Genomic DNA, 26,633 nt, shown 5'->3' on the forward strand with positions numbered 1-26,633 from the left:
GATTGACTTGAAATAAAACTCGGCTTTATACACCGATTTTTTTTTCATTAAATATTCAAAATATCTCATTAGATCTAATAGGTAAATGCATTTTCAGAAAAATTTTCTAGTGATATTGTGAACCATAAGGAAGCATTGATCTTTTATTCAAGTGAACTTGTAACAGAGAGAGATATACTCAATTGAACATTGAGACTCCCAAACCAAGCAGTCATTATGATTCAAAAATATAATCAACGACTCAAGCGACAGTAGTTAGGTATTTGAAATCATATTCCACATTTTTTTTCCTTTTTGGAACTGATGGTTTTCAAAAAATACATTGTCAGATTGTCAGCTTCTAGAGAGAATCTTTAAAAAGAAGAGTTCGTGTAAAAATCAGACAATCGCCAATGTAAAAATTTGCCAAAAAATGTATTGCTTTGTTTGGAAGAAAGTGTTACTTACAAGAAAACATGATGGGCATAAAAATGTTTTTCTTTTTTCAAAAAATTATGATTTCATTGATTTTTTCAAGTCCACGTTTTCACCGAATCAGTTTTCTAAAAAACACCATTCGCATTCGCCAAAAAATCACCATGTTAGCATTTTAATTGCAAAAATTCAAAATTGTAATAATTTTTCAGAAAATTGAATTTTTGTCAACAGTTTTAGATTTTAAAAATTTGACTGTTGATCTTGAATTTCTTGATGAATAACATTCTGCTCTACCAACAACTACCAACACTAAGTTCCAAAAACTCCGAAACACCAGGAATGAAAATGAAATGATTTTTTTATTATATTCCAATTCATTCCATTTTGAATTTTGAAGTATATTGGCAGAAGAAAAATTTCAAGTTGGAAAAATAATGGTATTTTATTCTACTAGTAAAATAAAGTGATTTTTGAAGATTTTTGAGGTTTATTTCCAGGGCAGAGCGAGGGAAGTAATCAAAAATCGTCGAAAATCACTTTATTTCACTAGTTGAATAACAATACATTTTATCCAAACGTGGGAAGAAAACGCGCATTTGATCACTCGAGCGACTAGCGAGAGTGAATAAAGTAGTGTTTTATTCTACTAGTAGGATAAAATAATAATAATATATATATTTATTATAAATTTTTGGATTTTTACATTACCTATTTTTTCTGCAAAAAATGATAAAAAATCAGATAAGTGGCAGTGGCCTATTTAAAACTGACATGACATTTGACATCAAAGTTCAATAGTGCTTGAAGAATGAAGATGAAGTGCTATGAAGTCTAGCGAAGTACTGAAGTAGCGATGATGAATTTCCAGAGATTTATATTATTCTGAAAACTTTCGGAAACTTTCCAGAAAGTTACTGGAAATTGGAAATTTATACTTCTTCAAAACATAAGGTAAGTAGCTAAGTACCTAGTTCATACTCATTTTAAAAGAATGTTAATTGTTAATTTGAAAATGGCATTCATCATTTTCATCAACCTACAACTAGGTACCAATAAATTTCCATTTACTTACTTGTTTACAAATTTAATTTTTGAACTACTTTTCCTTCATTTTAATTTTTAAACAATTTCATTTATCAATATTTCGCAAAAATTCAACTTTTTTTTTTACAATTTCTTCACCATTTCTAACAAAAAAACAACTTTTTTTCATTTTTTCATGAATTAAAATTTATAAAATTATTGAATAATTATTAAATTTTAAATAGAAAAATATTTTTATGGATTTGAATTTAATTTTGAAAGGCTATGATTGGAGAGTTGAATGTGACGTCATCCGAAGTCTTTTTTATCCAGCATATCGTTCAGATCGGCGTTTGAAACCAGTTTCATTTCGTTTGTATTCGTAGTAGTAGTGGTAAATTCCATTCTAAAATTTTGAGAGATTAGGAATTCTTCTTATTTTCTTTTTTCTATCGTTTAATAAAAAAAGAAAATTTAATAATACGATTAATACGTGATTCGTTCGTTGTTCAAGTTCCATTTGTTATGATACCTGCCTGAATCAAATCACTTGTACTTGTAATAACAAAATTATTTTAAGTGCTCTTCACTTCCTTTCATTTATGAATTGGTTATTCATATTGTTCGGTGATTCATAATCAATTTTGTGTTTGGGCGTAGATATTCTACAGTGTCAAAGGTAATTTGAAATATTTTTCTCTCATACTTATGTACTCTAAACTTTCAAAAACTAAAAATGTACATGTTCTGTGTTTTCAACCTATATTTTTTCCTCTAAAAATTGATGAAGCAACCTCCAATTTTAGAGTTACATTCATTCGAAGATCGTTTCATATCTTTTGAAATAACCTTATTATTTTTGAATAATCAGCTGCCTTAATTTGTGACTATTTCTTTTGAATGTGTCTCTCATCCTTTCTGCTTTGCAGTGTTTGATGCTTCCTCTTTGTTTCAATAATGTTGAAGAATGTTGATCAAAGTTGAAAAAAATTCACGAATACACTTCACAAAGATCTTCATCTTATTGAAATTATATAATGTGTATGTTTATTCCAGTATCCGACAATATGAACGCCATGAAAGCCGAAAACACAATGATGTGGCAGAGCTCCAATTATCTGACACCCCCAGATTCGGGAATTCAGACTGGAATGGTGACACAAACTCCTTCCATTATGGGGAACGATGAAGATATGGAACGTGGAGAATTGTTCGATTTAGATCAGAATTTCCAACCAGGATTCACTCAGGAACAAGTCGACGGTGATATTTGAAAGATGAATGCATTCTTTGTAAATTGGACAAATTTTGACCAAAAATTTATCTTTTAGAAATGAATCAACAATTAAGTCATACGAGAAGTCAGCGTATTCGTGCTGCTATGTTTCCGGAAACTTTGGACGAAGGTATTGAAATACCTTCTACTCAATTCAATCAAGGACAACCAACTGCTGTTCAGCGGCTCTCTGAGCCCAGTCAAATGCTAAAAGTTGCAGTCGTCAATTTAATTAATTATCAGGTAATAAGAGAATTTTTACGAATGTTTTGCAGTTAGATTTCGTTCCAACTTTGAGTATTTGTTTCGTAGGATGACGCGGATTTAGCTACTAGAGCTATCCCAGAGTTGATTAAATTGCTCAACGATGAGGATCAGGTCGTCGTGTCTCAAGCTGCGATGATGGTTCACCAGTTATCTAAAAAAGAAGCTTCGAGACATGCTATTATGAATAGCCCTCAGGTAAAGTACTTCAAAAAGTCTGAAATATTTTCCAATTGTCTAGTTCGTGAAATAATTATTTCGTATGATGTTAGATGGTGGCAGCTTTGGTTCGAGCCATATCGAACAGCAACGATTTAGAAACTACGAAAGGAGCCGTTGGCACTTTACACAATTTATCCCATCACAGACAAGGACTTTTGGCTATTTTCAAAAGTGGTGGTATTCCAGCTTTAGTGAAATTACTCAGGTTTGTTAAATGAAATTCACTCGCAGTGAATTATGTATGTAAGTTGTTGATGGAGTTCAATGTTTTCTCTTATTATAGCTCGTCTGTGGAGTCTGTTTTGTATTACGCTATTACGACTTTACACAATTTGCTGTTGCATCAAGAAGGCTCTAAAATGGCAGTACGTTTGGCCGGAGGACTTCAAAAAATGGTCGGCCTATTGCAAAAAAATAACGTGAAATTTCTCACCATTGTGACAGATTGTTTACAAATTCTGGCCTATGGTAATCAAGAATCGAAATTGATCATATTGGCTTCCGCTGGACCTAGCGAATTGGTTCGAATTCTGCGCTCCCATGATTACGAAAAACTTTTATGGACAACGTCTCGGGTCCTCAAAGGTACACGATGGTTATTATTTTATTGTAATCGCATGGAAGAGACTTCATAATTATGTAATAATTTGTACATTGCAGTATTGTCCGTATGCCCGAGTAATAAACCTGCCATTGTGGAAGCCGATGGTATACAAGCTTTGGCCATGCATTTGAATAGCCCAAGTGAACGTTTGGTTCAAAATGTTCTATGGACTTTGAGGAATCTTTCCGATGCCGCGACCAAGGTTGAAGGTCTAGACGGACTTTTGCAATCGTTGGTTTACTTGTTGGATTCTCCTGACATCAAGGTTGTCACCTGCGCCGCTGGTGTTCTTTCGAATTTGACGTGCAATAATCAGAGAAATAAAATAATTGTGTGCCAATGCGGCGGTATCACCGCATTAATAAAAACAATTGTCAACGCTGGCGATCGTGAAGAAATAACTGAGCCAGCGGTACGTTGTATTGAAACGAATTTGCAATTATTTTTATCGAGTTTTCCGATCATTTTGATTGTATTCATTGCAGGTATGTGCATTACGTCATCTGACGTCTCGTCACGTGCAATCAGAAGCGGCCCAAAGCGCGGTTCAAAATAATTACGGAATTCAAGTAATAGTGAAATTGCTCCTTCCTCCGAGTAGATGGCCACTTATCAAAGCCGTTATCGGTCTGATACGAAATCTTGCTCAATGTCAAGCTAACCATGCTCCTTTACGTGAATACGAAGCAATTACACATTTGATTAGATTGCTCATTAGAGCATTCGGTAATACGCAACGAGTAAGTGCACTTTAAAATCACCTGATGCGTGATTTCTTTTCGAATTTAATTTTGAAAAACGTCTGTTTCATTTTAGCAAAGATCAAGTGTGGCTAGCAGTGGTAGCCAACAACCAGACATGTATCCTGCAGATGGTATCCGTATGGAGGAAATTATCGAAGGGGCTGTTGGTGCTCTACATATCTTGGCTCGAGATTCGATGAACAGAGCTATTATTCGATCTCATTCGGTTATTCCGATTTTCGTGCAATTATTATTTAATGATATAGAAAATATCCAACGCGTCGCTGCCGGAGTACTTTGCGAATTAGCTATTGAAAAAGAAGGCGCTGAAATGATAGAACAGGAAGGTGCTACTGCTCCGTTAACGGAGTTACTTCATTCGCGTAACGAAGGCGTTGGTTAGTAAATGCTCAATGTTTTTCTCACTTTCGACCATGTTTGATTTTAATCTCTTAACGTTTTTCATTTAGCCACTTATGCCGCAGCTGTTCTCTTCAGAATGTCCGAGGATAAACCTCAAGATTATAAAAAAAGATTGAGCATGGAATTAACTCATTCACTGTTTCGTGAAGAACAAAACGTATGGCCACCAGGAGGTGATCTTGGTGTCGGGCCTGATTTACAAGTTTGTATTAGAACATCGAGTAGCTGATCTTATTTTGAAATTTGTTTAGTTCAGTTTGAGTGTGGAACCTGGTCTGGTAGTGCTACGTGATAAAATTGTGGTTAAATGCTTTCATTTGATGTTGCTTGCATTATTATTTTCCCTACTTCAGAAGTACCTAGTGTTAGTGATGAATAAATTTTCAAGTATTAATTTTGGAAAATGAATCATCGATTTATAAAAAATGCAATGATATACAATGCTCGTTGGCAACAATAAAATAGTTGCTTATTTTGAAATTTTCATTTTCAATTGTTAATTTTATAAAGTGTAGGTATTTCTTATTTTTGAAAAATGAGCTTGATGAATTTGTAGTGAAGTCTCGATTTAGATTTGATTTTTTATTATTTTAGCGAATTCAATTGGTAAATGACTGATAACTATGAGCATATCGGCTTTAGAATTATTTGGCTTTGTACTAGGCTTTTATTATTTGCGCTTTTTATTTCGTAGGATATGTTAGGTCCCGATGATTATAACATCTACGGCCCTCCAAGCGTTCGCAGTGTGCACAATTATCCGGGTATGTAAACTTGCTCATCACGTAGGATTCACAATTTGAGAAACTTATTCGAAGCGATATTAATTTAATTTTCTAATATCGATAATACATGCGATTTCAGGGTACGATACGATACCCGTCGAGATGTCAGGATTAGAAATCGGCGGATCTATGGGGTTGCCTGATTTTACACATTTGGACGAACTACCACAACCGCCTCAAGATAATAATCAAGTTGCGGCTTGGTATGATACTGATTTGTAAACGGTCGTGACTTACGTTATTATTTGATGCGCCTCGTTTATTGTATACTTGTGTTAATTTCTAAGTACATATTTATTTTTATAAATTTACTTTTTTTATATTCATACTTTTTTTTAAAATTTTGTCATTTATATGGGAGCATTTAATATTAATTTTTATAGTTCAGCATTATTTATGTAGTATGTACATATTAGAATAAAATTTTTTCATAAGTTTGTAATTTCTTATTTGTTTTTTCCATTGTAAATCGTTCTTGTACCTGCTAAATGAGTCATTATCATTGCAAAGGGATGAGTAAACTCCTGCGAAAAGATACGAAATGTGATGAGATCGATCAGAAAAATTATTATTGAGAACTTGCGGTAAAATCACAAGGAAGAGGATTGAAAATTAAAGCGAGGATTGTAATTTGAAAATAGATTTTGAATTATGAGTTTGAACACTTCATTGAACATCATGAAAAGGACAGAGATAGCCATAGACTATCGAAATTGATTTATGAAGTTATGAATACAATACATTGATCGTTTTCCTTGACGAATAAATTACCTACGTATAGGTATGTTTTTCTTTTTGCACCATGTTTTTTGAATTCATTCATTTGAAATAATTCTTAAAAACAATCAAATTTTGTTGAGTAATTGAAAGTGAAAAAAAAATTGAACAAATTCAAAAAAAAAATCCAAACGTTCAGAAAAGAACTTTATGGAAAAGTATCATATACCTTCCCTTTTCCTCCAAGTGCCCTCGCCTTTTGCTTTATTTCTCCCCCACCGATTCCCCGCCCTCAAAAAAACCTTATCAACAAAGAAGCCAAACGAGTTGATTTGGCGGTTGTTTTGTTTTGATCGTTTTGTTTTACCACAGTTTCTCATTCTCATTCGATGTTAATTAATAAAATCTATCAAAGAAATCTCTGCAGAAATGTTTTAATCTTATTAATTTTGGATTGGCTTGTTCATTGATCACACATTTATCACCAATATGAATTTCCTGGCTCAAGTGATGGCCACGGCAGGTGCGTTCTAGATTACTTTACCGCTCATTATCTTTATCACTTTTATATTCTTACTCAGATTTTTGAGAACTCGTTGTTTTATTTATTCATGTATAAAGGCGAAGCCGAAATGCTCGATTTAAAGAGTAGAATCGTTGACACTGAGAAGAAAGTATCATCGTTGGATACCGAAGTGAAGAAATATTTGGAAAGTAACTATGCCAGATTCGCAGTACTTTTACAAGAGAATCACTTGATGATCAAAGCTAAAGATTTAATATCCGAAGTCGATAATCTAAAGACTCGCATTACTTCTCAAGTAAGTTTTTCAATCGTATTTTTTTTCTATGTTCATCTTTATACCTAATTAAACTCGATTACTCTCCATCAGGTTAAAAAAGAACTCAACGAATCAGCCGAAGAAGTAAATACTCTGACTACTAAATTGAAAGAAACTGACACGTGTCTATCGATCGTTAAACAACTTCTGGATATCGACGATATGATCAAAAGTGTCGAAGAAAACCAGAACAACAATGGTTATTTGGAAGCTGCGAAAAAGTTCAAAGCTTTGAATGATCTTTTACTGACGAACGAGCTTGTACAGAATCTAGCCGTGTATAAATCTCTGATTAATTACGTAACATCACTCCAAGATAAATTTCTCAACGATAGTCTACAAGTTTGGAATAATTTCATCACGTGGGATGAAATCGAGCTGAGTGAAACTTCTAAAAAGCTCACCCTCACGATTAACAATCACGATAGCAAATCCGACGTTATTCTGGTACTTCTATACTACGATTACTTGGATTATGAAATGAAGCTGTTGAGTAAAAAGTTATTCGAGAACTTATTCGAACCAGTCATCAAATATAAAACTAATCTGAAGATTAATTTGAACGAAGGCATATCTAGTATATCATTGGAATACAAAGAGCAACTTTTGGTCAAAAGCGAGTCTTTCAATTGCGTCGAAATTGTCAATAAATTGATGGAAATATTTGACGTGTTGTTTACGTCACTTGATGTATTCATTGACGAAGATGAAACATTTGTTAATAAATTAGGCGAACTGTTGGAGACAGATTTCTGCGTCTGTTTCATTGAAAACTGTCTCTACGAAGCTATTCCAACCAAGAAAGAAGATCTTAGTTCGTTTAATGAAATTAGCGATAAAGTAACGGAGTTCAATCAATTTTTGAAAGACAATGGTAATATATTGGGAAACGTTCGATTGGTTTTTTGTACAATGTTTCTAGTAAATCATATTTTGTTACAGGTTTCATAAAACCATCCAATGATTCTATGGTGGAATACGTGAAAAACGTCGATAATTTATTCATCGCCAAAACTTGTCAAGCTTATTTACTCGCAGCTCGTAAAATCTTCGATAAGAATTTACACGATATGGTTCAAGTAAGAATCACTTCATATGGAAGTTTTTTAGACCCATATTTGTTTCCAATTCATGTTTTATTTTTTTGTTAGGTTACAAACGTACAAACAAATGAAGGAAATCCTAATGATTCGGATTTAATGCTCTGTGAGAATATATTGCAACGGCCTTCTTGTTACATTAGGTGGGTTACTCGTTGAAATTGACATTTCGAACCATTTTTAAATCATAAATTTTTTTCCACAGTCAATCTGTCAAAGAGTTGATGCAATTGATTCGAAATGGATTGAATGAGATTCAGAAGAATGATAATAACAGCGGTGTTGAGCTATTTTACACAGTTCGTAATATCGTCAGCTTATACTGTGATTTGATGCCTCTGAAGCATAGCACTCTATTGAAGTCAATTCCACAACAAGCCGGTAACTATGTAGTTACTTGAAACGTCATTTTCCTTCTTGTTTTAAGTCATCTGTGAATATTTCAACGTGTTTTTTTTTTCAAATTTACAGCGTTATTCTACAACAACTGCATGTACCTAGCTCATGAATTGGCTTTGCTGGGTATTGAATGCACGGCGTTGTTGCAACAAGAAGTAGTATTCACGTTTGTTGACTTCATTGAACCCTTGAGGTCTTTGGGAAATAATGTTTTCAATTCGCAAATCGAGGGGCAGAAGGAACAGCTGTTGGAAATACTCGAAAGCTCTGGTAACGTTGATATCAAGTTAGTTGATATTTCTGCATTAATTTTTTTACGATGAGTAATTTTTCTTTTCCCCTTTCCCCTCGATAAACTCAGGTGTATCAAGATTAGCCGAATATACAGAATTTCCATCATCGATAGAGAAATCGTTGAGTCAATGTTTAAGGCAATTGAATCTTTTGCAAAGCGTTTGGCAAAATATTCTTCCAGTGAATGTTTATTGTAAAACAATTGGTAAGTTATAAAAACCGCTCAATCATTCATTTGATGAAGTATAACGTTGTAGAACTATCAAAATCAAATACCTACTCGTGTGTTTTTTTTTCATGTAAAGGTATGCTGTGTAATTGTGTCATCGAGAAATTAATTGACAGCGTTTTGGCTTTAATTGATATCTCAATGGATACTGCGAACCAGCTAACAAACGTGTTTACGACTATATTGAATAAAATGCCAGCTCTTTTCCCAGTAAGAATACCTTTGAATTAAAACGCTTGCTTAATTTTATTGAATTTTTGTTGATTCTGTACTTTGAATTATTACTCAGGATTCTAAAGAAGTATACCGCCATGTCAAACGATGGTCCAAGTTCAGTGAATTGTTCAAAGTCTTGAACGGAGGCTTGAAAGATATCGACGACAGATGGGCAGACGGTAAAGGTCCACTAGCTCAAGAATTTACCGCAGACCAAGTAAAGCATCTGATTAGAGCGCTGTTTCAAGCTACAGACCGACGAAGCGCGTTATTGTCTAGAATTAAATAGGTTAAGCAGCATTTCTTTTTCTCATTGTCTTGGGATTTTTTAACGCTGCCGCCGTCATGTCGGCTTAGTAATTTCAATCATCTTATTCATCTTTATGGAGCAAGAAATTCAAATCTGTAATAAATGTGTGATTTTTGTATTCGTGAGTATAAACTCATAAACCAAAATAGAATGTATTTCTTTAAAATTTGTATCGTTATGAGCTTATGATACGATCTGTGTGTATATTTATTAAAATAAACTGTGATATTAATTCAACATTAGTATCCTTTTCGTTGGTACTTGAACGTGTAAAAATTTTGATTGATTTCATGTTTATATTCAGAAAAAAGGTTGAAGTTTATACAAGAATAATAGTAAATTAATTAAAACAAACGAAAATGGATTATCAATTCGTTATGCTACAACTTAGTTTGGCTTTTACGAAGATTTAAATAAAATCTCTCGTAAACTTTATAAGTTTATACCACAATGAAGCGAAGAGTCATAAATAGGAAATAGCGAGTACACGAATAATATAAAATAATATTATATTTTGTACGGTAGTCGACGAAAGTCGAAAGTTCATCATCCCAGCCAGCTGTAAGCTAGGCATTTGACCAGCCCCCTCCCGCCTCCAACGCTTGAAAGTTTTTCATTCGCTGCGCAACCACAAGCGCGCATTGCCCACGTAGCAGAATTTGGAAATCGGCCAATCAAAATTTGAAAAATATGTAAACAAAGCGTCGATGCTGGCCGAGTAGTCGACCAATGGTAACTTGAATTTTAAAGAAAAAAATATTTCGTTCGTGGGGAGAAGTCTTTTCTTAGTTTTCTTTTTCTTTTTTCAAAGCTTTTTTCTTGTAATTAGATAGATTGTTAACGTATAAATGTCAATCGTTAATAAAGTGGTAATTAATTTTCAAATAATAAATTACAGTATCTATTAATGATAAATTCATCAGTTATCTGTGATGGGCTAACAGCAGCCGTTGTAAATTATGAAACTTTTCTGTTCCTAAGTATTCTATTTTGAAGATTTTGGTACGAAATGTGTGATAATTGTACAGATTTTGTCAATTTACTGGAGTCCTGTAAGTATTCTCGACCAAGAAATTCAATTCCTAATGTCGATATTTATTGTAGGAATGATTCGTTGTATTTTGATCATTTTTCTGACCTATTGGTACAAAATTGTACTTATTCTCTTTCTCTTGTTACAGAACATTACATGACGACTTTATGATAAACTTTGTTTAAGTATCACGTTGATTTTATATTTCTGTTCGCAGTCGCCGACCGGATCGTGTCTTCGAATGAGGATATAACCGATGAAGAAGAAGAAGAAAGTCATGATGATGGAGACGTTAAAGATCTTGATAAATACTATAAGCCATCTAAAGTATTGCTGAAAGACGAAGTAGAGCGATTATTCAATTTCATTCATTCTTGGTTCCAAAGGTAACAATGTTTTCTGAATTCTCCATTTCTAGTTAAATGTCGTCGTAATCCATAACTTGTAAAATTGCAGACAATGTATCTGTTGTTTTCGCGACGGTGCAAATTACGAGAGGTTCAGTTCATTAACGCGTAATTTGATTCGACTTGTCATCAAACAATTATATGTGTTCAAATATCAGAGCAACCATACAAAAGATAATGAGATTCCTCCGGTGTTCTTGAACAAAAATTGTTGGGTTGCTGATTCTTCGGAACCTAGTAATTTTTATTCTTGTCCATTAATTAATTGATAAGGTATTCTTATCACAATGCATTAATTTCATCGTGTGTATTACCCAGCTATCTCGAAATCTGAAGGAAGATGGACTTTCAAAGAATTGGAAACGTTGTTCCATTTAATAGCCAAAGTTTTTCTGGTAAATTATCCGTTGTATTTGCCATTCAAACAGCCCATTCACATGAAAGGTGGTGATATGGGTAGAGATGGATTTTTCAGTCAATATTGTGATCTCACGGAGCAAGATGTTTCAGCTTACTTGCTTCAAAATGTCGATTTATTCTGCAGGTTGGTATTATTATAATTCTTCGAAATACATGTATACTAATATCGGTTTCTAATGTTCTTATTTCATTGGTGTTTTAAAGGTTGGATGGTGTCCAGTTGATTGCCGATTGTTTTGATTTCCAAGACTTACCCATTATCATCGCGCATTCGCTAATTACGATTGTGTGTAATTTGAAAATGTGGCTGAATGTTAGATCTATTATTACAATGTTCATACCACTGCGATCGAAAGTGCTTCGTTACATGTGTAATATGTCAGATAAAGACTTACGAACACACACCATCAAATTGATTTCAGGCAAGTTTGGTTTCTAGTATGTACTTTTGATATTTATTGGCTTTATCGTCGTCAAAGTTTGGAGATTTGCTATCGTGATTTTCTTATTGTTTTTTGCTTATTTCGTTTTTAATTGTTTTCAAAAATGTTTTACAATTTGGGAAAGTTTTTGATTCATTAATTCTTTGTATACTGAAACATGCTGCAAAATTGATGCTCTATTGTCTTTAAGAAAGTATGAAAAGATTAAATGTTGCCTGGAGTAAATAAGTATGTTATTAATTTTAAAAGGATTAAATATCAGTACTTATTTCTACGGGTCATTTTTGAAGCAAATTCGTTGTGTAAATGTGCATAGAAGTATAATAATTGTGTAATATTTTGGTTTACTTTTAGATTACATGTGGAGTGCTGTGAAAGATCCAATGGATACGCCGGTTACATTTGATAAAGATGGATTAGATTTGGCATTTAAATATTTTACATCATCCACGCTGACGATGCGTTTAGCTGGTATCGCTCAGATTAATAGTCATATCACAACATTCAACGATGTATGCAATTCAGAAAATATGTTGGAGGTTGAAGGAATTGGGCAAAGTTTGGCTAATTGGTTAACTGATAATAAAATCATAACCCACATTTTTGGACCTAACCTACACGTTGAAGTAAGTTTAATAGATTTAATGTAATTTTGTATTTTTTTATCATTGTATCTCACTTTCTTTCATCATTTCCTTTAGATAATTAAACAAAGTCACATCATTCTCAACTTTTTGGCGATGGAAAGTAAAATCACCAACGATGATATCGATATTATTTGGCAAGCGGCGCAGTTGAAACACTGCAGCAAACAGGTTTTTGATTTGTTAGCACCGTTGATAAAAAATCTCGAACCGGCGCCGGTTACTCATTTATATCATCTGCTGTACAAAATGGAGCCCAAAGATCATACCGAACAAGTATATTGATTTTGTTTTTCATTTTAAAAATTTGTAATCTGCGTGATTTTACATTATTCATGTTTTTCATTTCAGAGTTTATTATTGGCTTCTTCCATCAACAAATTCATTTGGTCTAGCGGTTCAACTTATAATAATTTGTTGGACGAAGCTCAAACACATTCAAAGCTTATGAAAATGAAGGCACCCGTTACCAGCGGCTCAGACAACAGTGGCCTGGGGGATGCTGAAAATTCAGATGTATATTTTCATTGAATTACAGTCACATCTAAATGTGATATTTTTATAAGACTGAAATTTTGCAGGTGGATTCGAGCTCTGATGGTGATGATATTCACGAGGATACTGCTCCCTGCAAAAAAATGAAACTAGCCGCTTACGCTTGGCATAAAAAGAAGTCCTGCAAAAGTAAATATTGCTTTTAGTATATCTGAAATTTTAATCGATTGCATTTTTTTCATTCATGTCTTTCGTCTTGTAGTGCATCCTAATGAAAATGTGAAGGTCGAATGTGTTCTTGATGATTCTCAAGAGGATGGTAAAAAAGAATCGAAGAAGTTACCTTCTCAGAATGAGTAAGTGGTTATAATCTTTTTGAATTGACGTAAGTGATTTTGTTTGACGTTGATTTTTTTTCATTAGCTCGCCAAATAAAGAAAATATCAAGAGTAATGAATCGCTGAAAAGACAAAGAACCGCTTCGCAAGAGGATGTTAAAACTAGTCACGAAGAAAAGAAACAAAAACCTATCAAAGAGGACCTGCAAATTAGTAAGCCAAAAGTTCCTATTATGCGATGTATGTAGTGTTATCTTAGCTCAAAAATCATGAAAATAGGTCAGTACAACAAAATGATTTCGAATTTCAGGCAGTGGATCGAAATTAGATCATTCTGAAGACGAAGATGTCGATGTGGATGACGAAGATGTGGACGATGATGACGATGATGAAGATAACATCGACGATGACGAGGACGACGATGAGGACGAAGAAGGCGATAATGAGTTAACCGAGTCGGATGAAGAAGTACATTCCATTCATCATCATCATTCTCAGCGTCTCCATCATTCCAGCTCGCATCAACACCATCACGAGCACCATCATTCTTTGAAAAAATCTCTGACCGAACCATCGATTCCGAATATATTATTGAAGTAATTGAAATACGTTTTTAGTTTGTTGGTAATTTCTTTAACGGAGTTATTGACGCATTATACATTGCAGTGAAATCATGGAAGAGACCATGAGCGGCGAAGATTGCAGCGTATCGTCTCGTATGAGTACAAAATCAGAGAAAAATATGGCTGATTTTGATGGTGAAGATTCGGTTTGTGATGAAGAATTAATGCAGTTGGCAGCTCATGCTCATGCTCAAGTAATTGAATTTTATTGTCGAATCGTGTATTGATATTGTATCTAATTATGGAGTAAATTTTAATTGGGATTCATTTGACAGGCAAATTTAACTCCGCAGCAGCTTACCCATATCGCATTTCATGCCAGATTACCTGTGAATAAAAATCTAATAGCCACCAGCATACAAGATTATTCTTCCATGTTACCGCATTTCAATTTAGAAAACGTTTGCAAACCTGGTTCAACTTTATTGTGGGATTTAGTTCAAGATGATAAAATAGTAAGCTATCGGAAATCGTTGAATTATGATATATTTTATGATGAATTGCGATTTATGTGTATGTTTATACTTTAGTGTCAGTTGGCTGAAAATATGGCTTACGAAGCGGAAAAAATACTAATCGGATTAGTATGCTATAATACAGATAGAGCAATCAAAATGAAATTTATAGAAGGGTGTTTGGAAAACGTTCAGAAAAATCGGTATTATGAAATAATCATTTGATGAATTTTGTTTATAAAATTCTATCAATATTATCGACTTTAATTTTCTTTCCTTTTTTTCAGTTCCGTTGTGATTTCACTGCGCTTGTTACCAAAAATATTCGTATCATTTCACCAAGGTAGAGGAAATGTTACAAATGATGTGAATCAAATTACATTATGGGCTTTCCAAAAACATTCGATGATGGAACGAGTGTTTGCCAATCTGATTACTTACATGAAAGAACGCAGTCCAGGTGATATTCATTCTCACTTGACGCATGTTCAAGTACGGCTGCAGTTCTTGTCCCACGTTTTTTCTCCTTCCGGTCTTCCAGAATCTATTCGGTACGAGCTTTAAAAAAAATAAAAATGGGAAAACATTTTTGAATTTGTCTTAATTTTTTTGTTTTGTTTTTATCAGATTGATGATCGCAGAGTTGGATACTTTGTGGCAATGTTTAGCTCGCGATCCTGAAACTAGCGACGACTTCTTCAGCTGGTTATTACGTCAGGTCAAGTGTAAAGAACAGCATGCTCTTGATAGCGAAACATTGAAGTATTTGTATACAAAACTCATGCCTTCGTTGGCGCCTGAGGATATGACAATGGTCGCGTTGTCGTTACTTCAACAACTCTGCAACATGTCGAGAACCAGGGAGTCACCAATGAAACAGAACAGCGATGCTTTGGCCATGGAACTTCTGTGGAAAATTGCTCTCAGGGCTAACAATACAGGTACGCAAGAATATCTTTACGTTAGGTTCGAATTACTCGTTGGAAGTTGTGATTAATTTTTTAAAATTATTTCAGATGTCAGTTTAGCAGCTATGCAATACATAAATAATTACTACATGTGTCGCCAACTGGAACAAGAACCTGAGTTCATTAGCCAGTGCATGGAAAATTTATCGGCAGCTTCGAAAGAATTGCATTCTGGCGAAGAATCAACCTTGTTGTGTATTCAAAGAGCATTATTACTTTTGAAAACTCACTTGGAAACATTCAAACGGAGGTGATTATCTAATCAATGTTGATCTTTCTTGTTTACGAACGAAATATTACATTTACGATGTTTCAGGTACGCTTATCATTTACGAAGATGGGCTTTAGAAGGACAAGGTATCAGTAGCCATGTAATTAGTTGGGAATTGGGTGCTGTACCTTTGCATATCATCGTTCATGCGGCTGGAATGACCGATAAAGTTACCTTAGATATGTCGAGTACAGATTATATAGCCGATTTAAGAGCTGAAGTGGCGAAATGGTGGGAAGCGATGACGATCAAACGATGCCAAGCGAATGTAAGTAGATTGCGCAAAAGTGGAAAATTATCTGAAAATACGATTTAATCGAGTTCCATTTGGAATAGGATGAGTTACCAAGAAATGCAGTGAAACCGATCATGATTCCTGATGGGCAGTTGAGAATGATTACTCAAGGGCAAGAATTATTGATTGATTATGATGAAAAAACTTTAGCAGAAATGGGCTTCAAAGATACTCAGGTAGGTGTATTTTCCAGGAAATGTAGTAAAAATTTTATAATTGAGAATCGTTTTACTGATATGATATTTTAAAAATTTCTCAGATCGTTTACGTATCAGTTGGCGCTAGTCGCATGAAAAAGAAGGGAGAAGGAATGGAGACTCCGTCCTTATTACCTCCACCAAAACGTGAACATATTCCAACATTGCTGTTATTGCTTCCCGAATATTTCGAAACTCTGTTCAAACTGATGCATACCCTGAGCACGATTCCTGGAAAAACTGGGGTTAGTTACAGGAAAATGTAAATTCTCATTTGTAACAACATTTTCTAATGTTCGGAAATATTGCAGCAACAGCATCATACAAGGGCTCAAGTTCTATCTAGAAGAGTGTGGGATATTTTGACGCTTCTGCCTACAAACCCTACGTTATTAGAAGGATTTCAAAGGTTGGGAGCCGATTCGGATAAATCCAGCACGGATAATTCGCAGCTAGAAAATTTACTCAATACATCTAGTCCTCAAAAATTAATGTACTCTTTGTACATTGTCGAAGCTTTAACTCGTCCTACTTACACGAAGAATTTGGTAAGTTTTGGATTATTTGTGAATCTATTCAGTTGGAAAATATTCATTTGAAATTTGTTTTTTGATTATCAAGGTTAATCAGAGCATTAACAGAGTGGTAGAAGGACCTAATAATAATTGGAGTGAAATTTTCATCCAGAAAAATGGACTGAAACATTTATTCGACATTTTTATGTCCGGTAAGTGAATATTTCTGCAGGAATTTATGGTGGTTTGTACAATTTAATTTATTTCGAGTTCTGCTTCGTTGATTTTAGGTACCTTACAGAATGGTAGCGAATGGCATCAAGACTGCTTGGCGCATTTATTAAAATTACTTTGCCAATTGGGTGTGCCATTGGAAGATAGACATTCGTTGGAATTATTTGATAGTTTTGGTATTGCTACATTACTGCCAAATATCACAAAATCGAAAAGAAGACGATGTAATAAACAAGAGAAATTAGTGATTCCATGTCTTAATCAAGTGAGTGTAATTACTCGAGTAGAATTTTTCGTATTATTTTTGAAACCATGTTTACATTTTTCCCCTTGTATTTTAGACAATGTTGGACTTAATGGATATAAATACGGTGATGCCTCGTTTCAATAGCATTTTGATGGAAATGGCGTCACCTCGAGACTTGACTCATTACAAAACTGGTTTTTGGGGCCGAGCACAAGTGGTGCACTTTGCGATGGCTTTATTAGTATCGTGGTCTAATTCAAACCCGCAAGTTAGCCGTGCTCTGGTTATGTCAAAAAATGCTTCGGGGTGGTTATCACGTTTAGTTTTGGAAGATCCGGATCCTACTGTTCGTAGGGAAATATCAACAGCCTTGTTCAGATTATGTACCACTAATCAAGATATTGTGGAAGTTTTATTCACTACGTTGAATTCGTTCATGGATAAAGCTGAAAGGATGCGTCCTCAAAGACACGAGGTAAATTTCTTAAAAAAAAAAAAAAAACGATTGATGAACGATGTGAAAACTGTATTGATTTGATTCTTGTGTTAATGTAGACCTTCCAGCATCCTCAAGAGGAAGGTAAAGAGCCGTATGGACCCACTTGTCGAGATTATTTTTGGTTATTGTGTCGTCTAGTTGATCTCTTACCTGATGAATTGAAAGGTATGTTGAAAAAAATTTAGAATTTTCGATGGTTTAGAGATAGATAAGACTTTGTATTTTTTTTTCAACCCTTAGAAAGTAGTAATTCGTCATCTCTCGACTTGACTGAATTTACAAATACCGCGTGGAGATTGATAGCTCACAGAGAATGCGTAGAAAGACGTCATACTCCAATTGAAGACGATGGTCTTGTTGGATTACTCAGCTTCATGTGTAACTTACTGAAATACGATAAAATATTCAAAGAACTGGGATTGGAAGCAGTTGATGATGTAAGTAATCTTGTTTTAACTCAGTTTTAATTTCACTAACGATGCTGAATTAATTTTATGGGTTTATTTTCAATGTTAAGATTTTCGAGTATTTATTCGCTCTGCCGGACGCTACTAATCGTCATCTGCCTAAATGCAAATCTCAATCATCTCGTTCGGCTGCTTACGATTTACTGGTAGAATTAGTGAAATCCTGTACCGAAAATTATAAACATCTACATGCTAAAGTTCTAGCTCAACATAAACCAGGTGTGCAGCCTTTTCAGTGGATATTCTCTTTCAATTTATATTTTGAATCGTGACATTCGTGACCGTCGGTTATAGGTCCCTTTGGTCCATATCCATGGGATTACTGGCCTCATGAAGATGGACGATCAGAATGTGGATTCGTTGGGTTGACTAATCTTGGAGCTACCTGTTACATGGCGTCTTGCATGCAACATCTCTATATGATGCCAGAAGCTAGGAATTCTATATTGAAAGCTAATTATATCGAAAACGCAAAACATTCACAAATTCTGAAAGAGCTACAGAAAATGTTTGCGTATTTATTGGTAAGTGTAATTCTCTCGTTTGAAGAAGAAAAGTATTTTAATAAATTGATGATGAATTCTCTACGCTTTTTTTTTTGTAGGAAAGTGAAAGGAAAACATACAGTCCTCGTAGTTTCTGTAAAGTATATACAATGGATCATCAGCCTCTGAACACTGCCGAACAAAAAGATATGGCCGAATTCTTTATCGATTTGGTATCCAAACTCGAAGAAATGACCCCCGAATTGAAAGAGTTGGTGAAAAATCTTTTTGGTGGAATTATCAGCAACAATGTCGTATCTTTGGTAATATTTTACTGCTGCGGATTTTTTTTTCTGGATGTACAAATTCGTAATAATCTTTCTCCATGAACAGGATTGTAGTCACGTTAGTTGTACACTGGAAGAATTTTACACGGTACGTTGCCAAGTCGCTGATATGCGAAGTCTGATTGAATCTTTGAACGAAGTTACGGTTAAAGATACTCTGGAAGGTGATAATATGTATACGTGTTCTCAATGTGGTAAAAAAGTACGCGCTGAGAAAAGGTTAGAAATAAGATTCTATTTTTATAATTAATTTGTTGGATTTGATTTAACTCTGAAATGTTTTTTGACAGAGCTTGTTTCAAGAAGTTACCAAAAATTTTGTGTTTTAACACAATGAGATACACGTTCAACATGGTGACTATGACGAAAGAAAAAGTAAACACGCATTTCTCTTTTCCAATGCGCTTGGATATGTCCGAATATGTAGAAAAGCATCTTATACCGCAGAAAAGTAATGGTAAGAGAGGCGATTGTTTATGTATTTACTCTGTATCTTCCATTTGTATGTTCGACTTATGATTCTGTTTTTGTAGAACTCGAACAAAATCCCAACGACACCGAAGAAAATTACGAATACGAATTAATCGGCGTTACAGTACATACAGGGACAGCAGATGGCGGTCATTATTATAGTTTTATTAGAGATCGTTCTTATACCGTTAAGCGGGATAAATGGTTCCTATTTAATGATGCGGAAGTGAAACCTTTCGATCCTAATCAAATCCCAGCCGAATGTTTCGGCGGAGAAATGACGGTAAATTATTTGATGTACGAACGGAAGCAGTTCGATCAGCGGTTTATTTTTATTCGTTTTATTTTCAGAGCAAAACGTACGATTCAGTTACCGATAAATTTATGGATTTAAGTTTCGAGAAAACAAACAGCGCGTATATGTTATTCTATGAACGTGTAAATAAAGACGAAACCAAAGAACAAGCATGGTGCTCTTCGGAAGGCGGTTCCAAGGAAGAATCGTCTGAATGTTTTGAAGAACCCAGTTCGTTAGTACCTGATATCAAACTAAACAAGGAATTGGAAGATTGGATTTGGCAAGATAATAGACAGTTTTTACAAGACGAAAATATTTTCGAACATACGTATTTCCAGTTAGTATTCTGCTATAATCCATTTCAAGTTCACGTATTTATACGAGTAGGAAATAAAATTAATCAATTGCGCAGATTCCTTTGGCAAATTTGTGGCTTTATTCCCCAAACGTTGGAGAATCCTCAAGAAATGACCGAAATGGCTGCTCAGTTAACTACGACGTTCTTTTTGGAGACGTTTATTCATTCGAAAGAAAAGGTTTGTACTTTATAATGAACTGGAGTAAAATATTATAATGATGATTACCGAGTATAGAGTTCGTCAAGAGTTCGTTTAATTCGATCAGTCGAGTTACATGGTGATTCCTGGTCGAATTTTACGAATGGAACTGTGATAGTTTGAAGCTTTGATCTTATCTGAATTTCATTTGTTTTTTGATTACGTGTATGTTCCACTGTGATGACAAATATCTCATATTTCTGATTATTACGTATTTTTTTCTGTTTTGAAATAGCCTACTATGGTTCAGTGGGTGGAATTACTTACGAAACAGTTCAACATGTCGCAGAACGCCTGTGAATGGTTCCTTCAACATATGGCCGTAGATAACTGGTGGCCGGTGCAGATATTGATCAAATGCCCCAATCAAATGGTCAGACAAATGTTCCAGAGATTGTGTATTCATGTGATACAACGATTAAAGTACGTGAACTCGTATTTAAACTTTCGTACGCAAGGTCTAGATGGATTTCATGTTTTCAAGACCTCAGTGTATCATCATCGTAGAATATGTCTTGCTTCGAAGAGTCTTAATATTTGTCCTCTCTTTGCAGATCGGCTCACCAAGCTTTGTACTTGAAGACAGATTTTTGCGACGAAAACGACGATGTTACTAATATTGACTCGGAAAAAGTTGGTTGCTTGTCTTGTGTAACCATGTTCATTAGAATGTTGCTATCTCTGGTACGCTACGATTTTTTTTCTATTTTTATTTGCGTTAATGCAACACTAATTTGAGAATTTTCCAATTCAGCTGGAACATAGTGCTAAAGCTCACTGGAAGAATTTATCAGAATATTTCACATTGCTAAACGAATTTTGTAAAATGGGTGATCAAGAAAGTCAATTTTTACTGTCCATAAATACTATTTATTCGATGGCTAATTTTTATCTCGGTCAAAAACCCACTGATCTCGTAAGTTGAATTTTTTCAAGTCGAATTTATAATACTTTTGTCGTATTCAATAATATTGTTTTTCAGATGGAAATGATTGCCGAAGAGGATGAAGAAGACGAGTTACTTGCTATTGCTAGCGAACGAAGTAAGCCAACATCGCTTGAGAAGATGATTACATTGATCGCTACTCTGGTTGAAAAAGCTCGAGGACAAGATCATACGTTAAAATTAACCGCTCTCGATCATCATATAATTGCTGGAGGAAAAGTACGCCACTTGATCGGAAATTTCATTTAATACCTACACCGTACAATTCTCATTGTATCGATTTTTGTTTGCCTTATTGCGCAGGGCTTCCTGTTTCTTATTCAACAAATCAAAGATAACATCAATCTTCATCAAACGAGGAATCTAATATATTCGTTATGCAGATGGAATGATCCTCTAGCTAATCAAATTGTAACCGTTATATTCAATACCATACAGAAATTGAGCAGTAATCCAGATGTATGTTGACATATTGCTTTCGTTCAAGTAGTACGTGATTGGTTTTATAACGAAAGCTTGCATTTTTCAGACATGCCAGCCATTTTATCGTATATTGACGTTGCTCTGTGAAATGAACGGTTCGTCGGGATTGCCATGCTTCACTCAATTGATTTTACGTCGAGTTTGGGACGTAGCTGATATTTCACCGTACGCTGTCTTAGATTGGTTATCATTACAAGTACCGAGGAATAAAATTATCAGTAGTTCTGTATTATCCGATGTGGATACTTGGCTGGAAAGATTTTTAATGGCTCATAATAATCAACGTGTTCGATCTGGTGGGTATCACGAAGCTCAATACCAGCCCCAAATATTTCAATATTCTAATTATGAATAAATTTCAGCTGCCGCATATCTACTTATACAACTCGTACCATGCCCTCAATTCCGTCAAGGGTATAGAATAAACAGAGTGCTTTGCAGTCCACAAAAGGATCTAAATATGACACCCGAATCTCGAAAAGTTTTGCATCAAGTGTATACAGCCTTATTGAATCATTTGAAAGCAGCAAAAACCTACGTAGATGTTTCAACTCACAGCACTGCTAAACTCACAGCGTATTTTTCGATTTTAAATTATTGTACTATTTCGAGGACGGAAAAGTTACTGGTTGGTAGAGAGATAATTGCACATTTACGGCTTATGTTGGCGGAATTTGTAAAATGTTTTATTTTTTTAGTTCGGACCTTATTTGAACGATTTATGGCATATATTTTATCCTAAATTATCGGAACCTGGTATTCCGGTCAATCAGAACAAACAAGCATTGCTAATTTATTGGAACACCGTATTATCAGATTGCCCTGAAAATGTTCAGTTAATGTTACAGAATAGCAACATCGTTAAAAATTTGCCTTTTAATTATATTCTGTGAGTAAATGCGCAGCTAATGGAAGTTCTCAAACGAAGCTTTGGTGTTACTTGTGTTTTGTGGCTAATTATTTGATGTGTGTGTTTTTTTTAGTGCTGACAATGATGACCAAGAGGTGATCATGTTCAACAGGTTTATGTTACCGGCATATTATGGCATCCTACGATATATGTGCTTACATTCTCGTAATTTCACCAGGCAACTGGCAAATCATCAAAATATGGCTTGGGCCTTTAAAAATATTTCAATGTATCCTACTCAATATCCGATGGTAAGGAAAATAATGCGTGTTTTTATCAGGAATTATAATTTTTACTTATTAAAAGGAATATTTTTTGGTTTTAGACTGTGGATGAATTATTTAAACTGATGCAATTATTTGTCAAAACATATCCTGACAGCACCGAACAAGAATTAGTCGAAATTCGAATGTTTCGCAAACAAACGTTACAACTTTATACGCAGGTATGAATAACAAGACGTTTTCATTCGATAAAAATGTTATTGAAAATGTTGATATTTAATGTCAAACTGTGCTTTTCAGGTTCTTGATCCACGATCTGGTTGGGGAACATTGATTCCAGCTGTTAAATTATTAGTCGAATCGGATGAAGATAGATTATGTTTCATTTTCAACGGAGGACTACATATGTGTTTCCAAGTGAGTATTGTTTCTTTCCAAGTGTGGATATTTGTCTTCGTGTACTGATTCTTTACGTGGTTTCTCAGGCTTTCCAATTATTGCATAACATGTACCATGAAGCTACCGCTTGTCACGTTTACACAGAAATCGTAGATTTACTCACTATAATAAACGAATTTTTGAAATGTCTTCGAGAATTCCGTAACGAGAAAGAAGTCCAAAAATATCTACTCGCGTGTAAAGATTGGTCGGAAATCATAAAGAAATTGTTTACTTTGTTGAATACGTACAGTTGCCCTGAAATGCGCTCTGTTGTATTAGGTAAGTAGCACTTTATAAGTGTATTATTTAATATTCGACAGTAATTATTATGAACTAATATTTTTTTCCAGATATTCTGAGAGAAATGGTTACGCTGCTGCCGAATGACGTGATAAACGTCATGGTACCATTTTTGTCACAGTATCATGGCGTTTGCGAAGATTCGAATGTGTCTCCTGTTAGCACTAATACGGCTATTGGACCATACTTTCCTCGACGAGGGCATAAGATGCCTTCGATGATGCCGAAAAATAGCGCTCGTCCGATTCGTCCTATAATTCAAATGGCTGTGAATGTAAATTTAATCGAAGTGTCGAAAGTGAGTATATTTTTTTTCTACGATCAGTCGAATGATATTTGCTAAATGATTATTTTAATTTAAGGGCGTTGATCCTGAATACGATAAAGCCATAACAGCATTCTATTCGCCGTATCATAATATGGTCAACGCAGTTTGTCGTCTGGCTGTTGAACACGATTGTTTGGCTGAACAAGCGATAGCTTTAAGCGCTAAACTCGGCTTGGAAGGAGCTACACTTCATTTTGCCATCTTCCCTAAATTTTGGACTGATTTGTATCAGTCTCAAACTCAGATGCGTGATAGTTCGGTGAGTAAATTGAAACTAAATTGCTAAACATTTTTACGATAGTTTTTCTGATCTATAATTTATTTTGCCCTGCAGAGTTCCGGTAAAGATTATGTTGGTATGTTGGTTCAAAATCGACTCTTCACTGAGTACGTAGAGACTGTGTTATTAGAGGAACGAGTTTCCCTCGTGAATTACACCATTTATCAATGCATAGGCACGTTTTTACCAAAGGTATGCAAATTAAAAATTCAATCGATCGATTATGAAAAAAAAAACTTGCAACATTTTAATATTTTACCCCTTCCTTATAAATGTGCAATTTCAGGTAGCTAGTACTGTGTTAACTGAACAAAATATTAAAATGATGCAAAACGTTATCACACTGATGGATACCGATAGCAATGTGGATAATAATCCCGTACAAACTACCGGTACGCTGAGAGCGTTAACTTTAGTCTTCGATCAAGTAAGCCCGCCTGCCGAACTGCAACCAAAATTGAACGCGTTAATAGAAAAGGCGAATGCGGCGACAATGATGAATCCCAAAGAGGGTATGTCGAGTAATAATCGCGATTGAAACGAGTAATTAGCTTTATTCTCTTGTATCACTTTTAAAACATAGATTTGAACGTTGACGATGATGATGATTTAGAGGAAGACGAAGAAGAAGAAGTCAGTGACGAAGAAGAGGAAATTAACGATGTCGTCGACGATGACGACGACGACGACGATGAAGAAGAGGACGAAGAAGAAGACGATGAAGATGCTTTGCGAAGAATAGTCAATCAAGAAGGCCAAGCCGGAGTAAAAATATTAGGATTGAAGAAAAATAAAGAATCAAAGCATCGGAGTTCTCAACAGTAAAGTTACAAACTGCATTGTGGAGAAAATTCACTCATTCGTCGATTAACGTAATTCGAACGTTTTAACAATGCGATCCATTTTAAGTTTAATTTACTGCCTCGGATTATCCTTTTTTTTCCTTTCATTTTGTTCGTTTCGTTTCATATTTTAAAATCGATCTTATCGTTTAAAATCAAATCATTACGCATCTCGTGTTTTGTGCTTAACCAACTGTCGCCCTCGTGTTTGAAAAATTGTTGTTCCCTAATTTATAATATACCTATACACCTAGACCTACATGTTATTTTTACTTCTACTATAAAATATATATTCATTTTTTTCTAATTTATGACCTTTTTTTTTAAAAAAATGATTTTGTTCGTTTTGTAGAGATATTAACAGAAAAATTCGGGTGTTGTTTGTTTCATATGGCCGTAACTCAACTCGTTTGCGAATAGTTTTAATTTTTAATAACTTTTATTATTTTTGTATTCGAACATTTTTTTTTTTTTTGTTTGTTGAAAAAGAAATGAAACTCATTTGTAAATATTTTTAGCAATTTGTTTTCCTTTTGTACATTTTGTGATTCATTGAATCGTATCAGCAATATAATAAAATAACAATAATGCTATAATTATTTTTTTTTGGTGGTATTTAAAGATTTTTAAAATGAAATTTATAGAGTAAAATTTGTTTTTGTTTTATCGTGTGTATTAATTTAATAGTTCTTCATACTTTCAATCAAGTTACAAAAGAACTTCTTGAGGATTAAGGTGAAGTATTTTGTTTGATATTTTCTGAATTTTTTAAGTGAAATCGGTGATCAAAAAAAATTTAAACAGTCAGCAGTTGAAAGGTAACTAATGAACGGTGCTTTCTTTAAAATACCTATTAAAATTAATGCTTCACCATCGTGAGGTCATTGATCTCGTACATTAGGTTCTCTTTTGTCAAGTCAGCAGATTTTGATGACTAAAAAATCAGGGATAGAAAGCTTGAAGCCGGTGACTTATCACTTTGGGAGTTTTGAATGCTTAAAGTTTTCCAAAAGTTTTTTTTCAGTTTTTTTTGAGCCTGCTTCAGTTCAGTTTGATTTCAGTTATTTTTCAATTTTCACTCTCAATTTTTCCCATTTATTCCAAAAAAATCTCACTTTTTCAAAACAAGTCCGAAAGTCTCGATTTTTGCCAGAAATCGCAACTCATAAGTATTTTGTTACTACGAGTAAAACGGTAAAAATTTCCCAAAAGTCAATCTTTTATCAAAATCAAAAATTTCCAAAATAGGTAGTTCAATTTTTTAAATAAAAAAATTTCTAGTGAATCAAGTTTACCTTTTTTTTTT

General features: G+C 34.3%; 3 protein-coding genes across 7 annotated transcripts; all 3 read left to right on the plus strand.

The window, feature by feature from the left end:
• Window positions 1-1,828: 1,828 nt before the first annotated feature.
• On the plus strand, window positions 1,829-6,199 carry LOC135836276 (armadillo segment polarity protein-like). Its single transcript, XM_065351007.1, has 12 exons — window positions 1,829-2,119; window positions 2,497-2,703; window positions 2,772-2,959; window positions 3,029-3,178; window positions 3,253-3,407; window positions 3,486-3,787; window positions 3,863-4,218; window positions 4,292-4,546; window positions 4,623-4,947; window positions 5,020-5,174; window positions 5,667-5,736; window positions 5,837-6,199. The coding sequence occupies exons 2-12, from the start codon at window positions 2,508-2,510 to the stop codon at window positions 5,977-5,979; spliced, it is 2,295 nt and encodes a 764-aa protein (XP_065207079.1). The 5' UTR covers window positions 1,829-2,119; window positions 2,497-2,507; the 3' UTR covers window positions 5,980-6,199.
• A 568-nt stretch (window positions 6,200-6,767) lies between these two features.
• LOC135836277 (centromere/kinetochore protein zw10 homolog) lies at window positions 6,768-10,101 on the plus strand. Its single transcript, XM_065351008.1, has 10 exons — window positions 6,768-6,997; window positions 7,096-7,295; window positions 7,368-8,190; window positions 8,259-8,395; window positions 8,468-8,559; window positions 8,622-8,797; window positions 8,888-9,085; window positions 9,177-9,314; window positions 9,415-9,548; window positions 9,628-10,101. Exons 1-10 carry the CDS (start codon window positions 6,964-6,966, stop codon window positions 9,841-9,843), a joined length of 2,148 nt encoding a protein of 715 aa, XP_065207080.1. The 5' UTR covers window positions 6,768-6,963; the 3' UTR covers window positions 9,844-10,101.
• Window positions 10,102-10,657: 556 nt separating this feature from the next.
• On the plus strand, window positions 10,658-25,993 carry puf (ubiquitinyl hydrolase 1 puf). 5 transcript variants are annotated; one of them, XM_065351009.1, is made up of 52 exons: window positions 10,658-10,916; window positions 11,115-11,283; window positions 11,354-11,541; window positions 11,623-11,848; window positions 11,929-12,146; window positions 12,522-12,793; window positions 12,869-13,087; window positions 13,163-13,327; window positions 13,378-13,495; window positions 13,569-13,662; window positions 13,730-13,884; window positions 13,955-14,240; window positions 14,311-14,461; window positions 14,543-14,722; window positions 14,798-14,925; window positions 15,010-15,273; window positions 15,350-15,663; window positions 15,739-15,940; window positions 16,007-16,229; window positions 16,298-16,432; window positions 16,516-16,698; window positions 16,765-17,001; window positions 17,075-17,180; window positions 17,259-17,467; window positions 17,544-17,924; window positions 18,005-18,113; window positions 18,189-18,385; window positions 18,466-18,634; window positions 18,710-18,939; window positions 19,020-19,223; window positions 19,294-19,466; window positions 19,538-19,704; window positions 19,781-20,001; window positions 20,070-20,353; window positions 20,429-20,552; window positions 20,809-20,996; window positions 21,128-21,257; window positions 21,328-21,489; window positions 21,556-21,738; window positions 21,823-21,978; window positions 22,049-22,298; window positions 22,365-22,630; window positions 22,701-22,891; window positions 22,986-23,163; window positions 23,238-23,357; window positions 23,437-23,553; window positions 23,622-23,856; window positions 23,928-24,175; window positions 24,240-24,464; window positions 24,540-24,677; window positions 24,772-24,997; window positions 25,069-25,993. In XM_065351009.1, exons 1-52 carry the CDS (start codon window positions 10,874-10,876, stop codon window positions 25,308-25,310), a joined length of 9,999 nt encoding a protein of 3,332 aa, XP_065207081.1. In that variant the 5' UTR covers window positions 10,658-10,873; the 3' UTR covers window positions 25,311-25,993. The 5 variants fall into 5 exon arrangements, with proteins under 5 accessions (XP_065207081.1, XP_065207084.1, XP_065207083.1 ...); XM_065351012.1 differs by having other exon boundaries at window positions 25,099-25,993; XM_065351011.1 differs by having other exon boundaries at window positions 13,730-13,857.
• Window positions 25,994-26,633: the final 640 nt, after the last annotated feature.

This window comes from Planococcus citri, chromosome 2 (genome assembly GCF_950023065.1).
Source record: "Planococcus citri chromosome 2, ihPlaCitr1.1, whole genome shotgun sequence".
NCBI lineage: Eukaryota > Metazoa > Arthropoda > Insecta > Hemiptera > Pseudococcidae > Planococcus > Planococcus citri.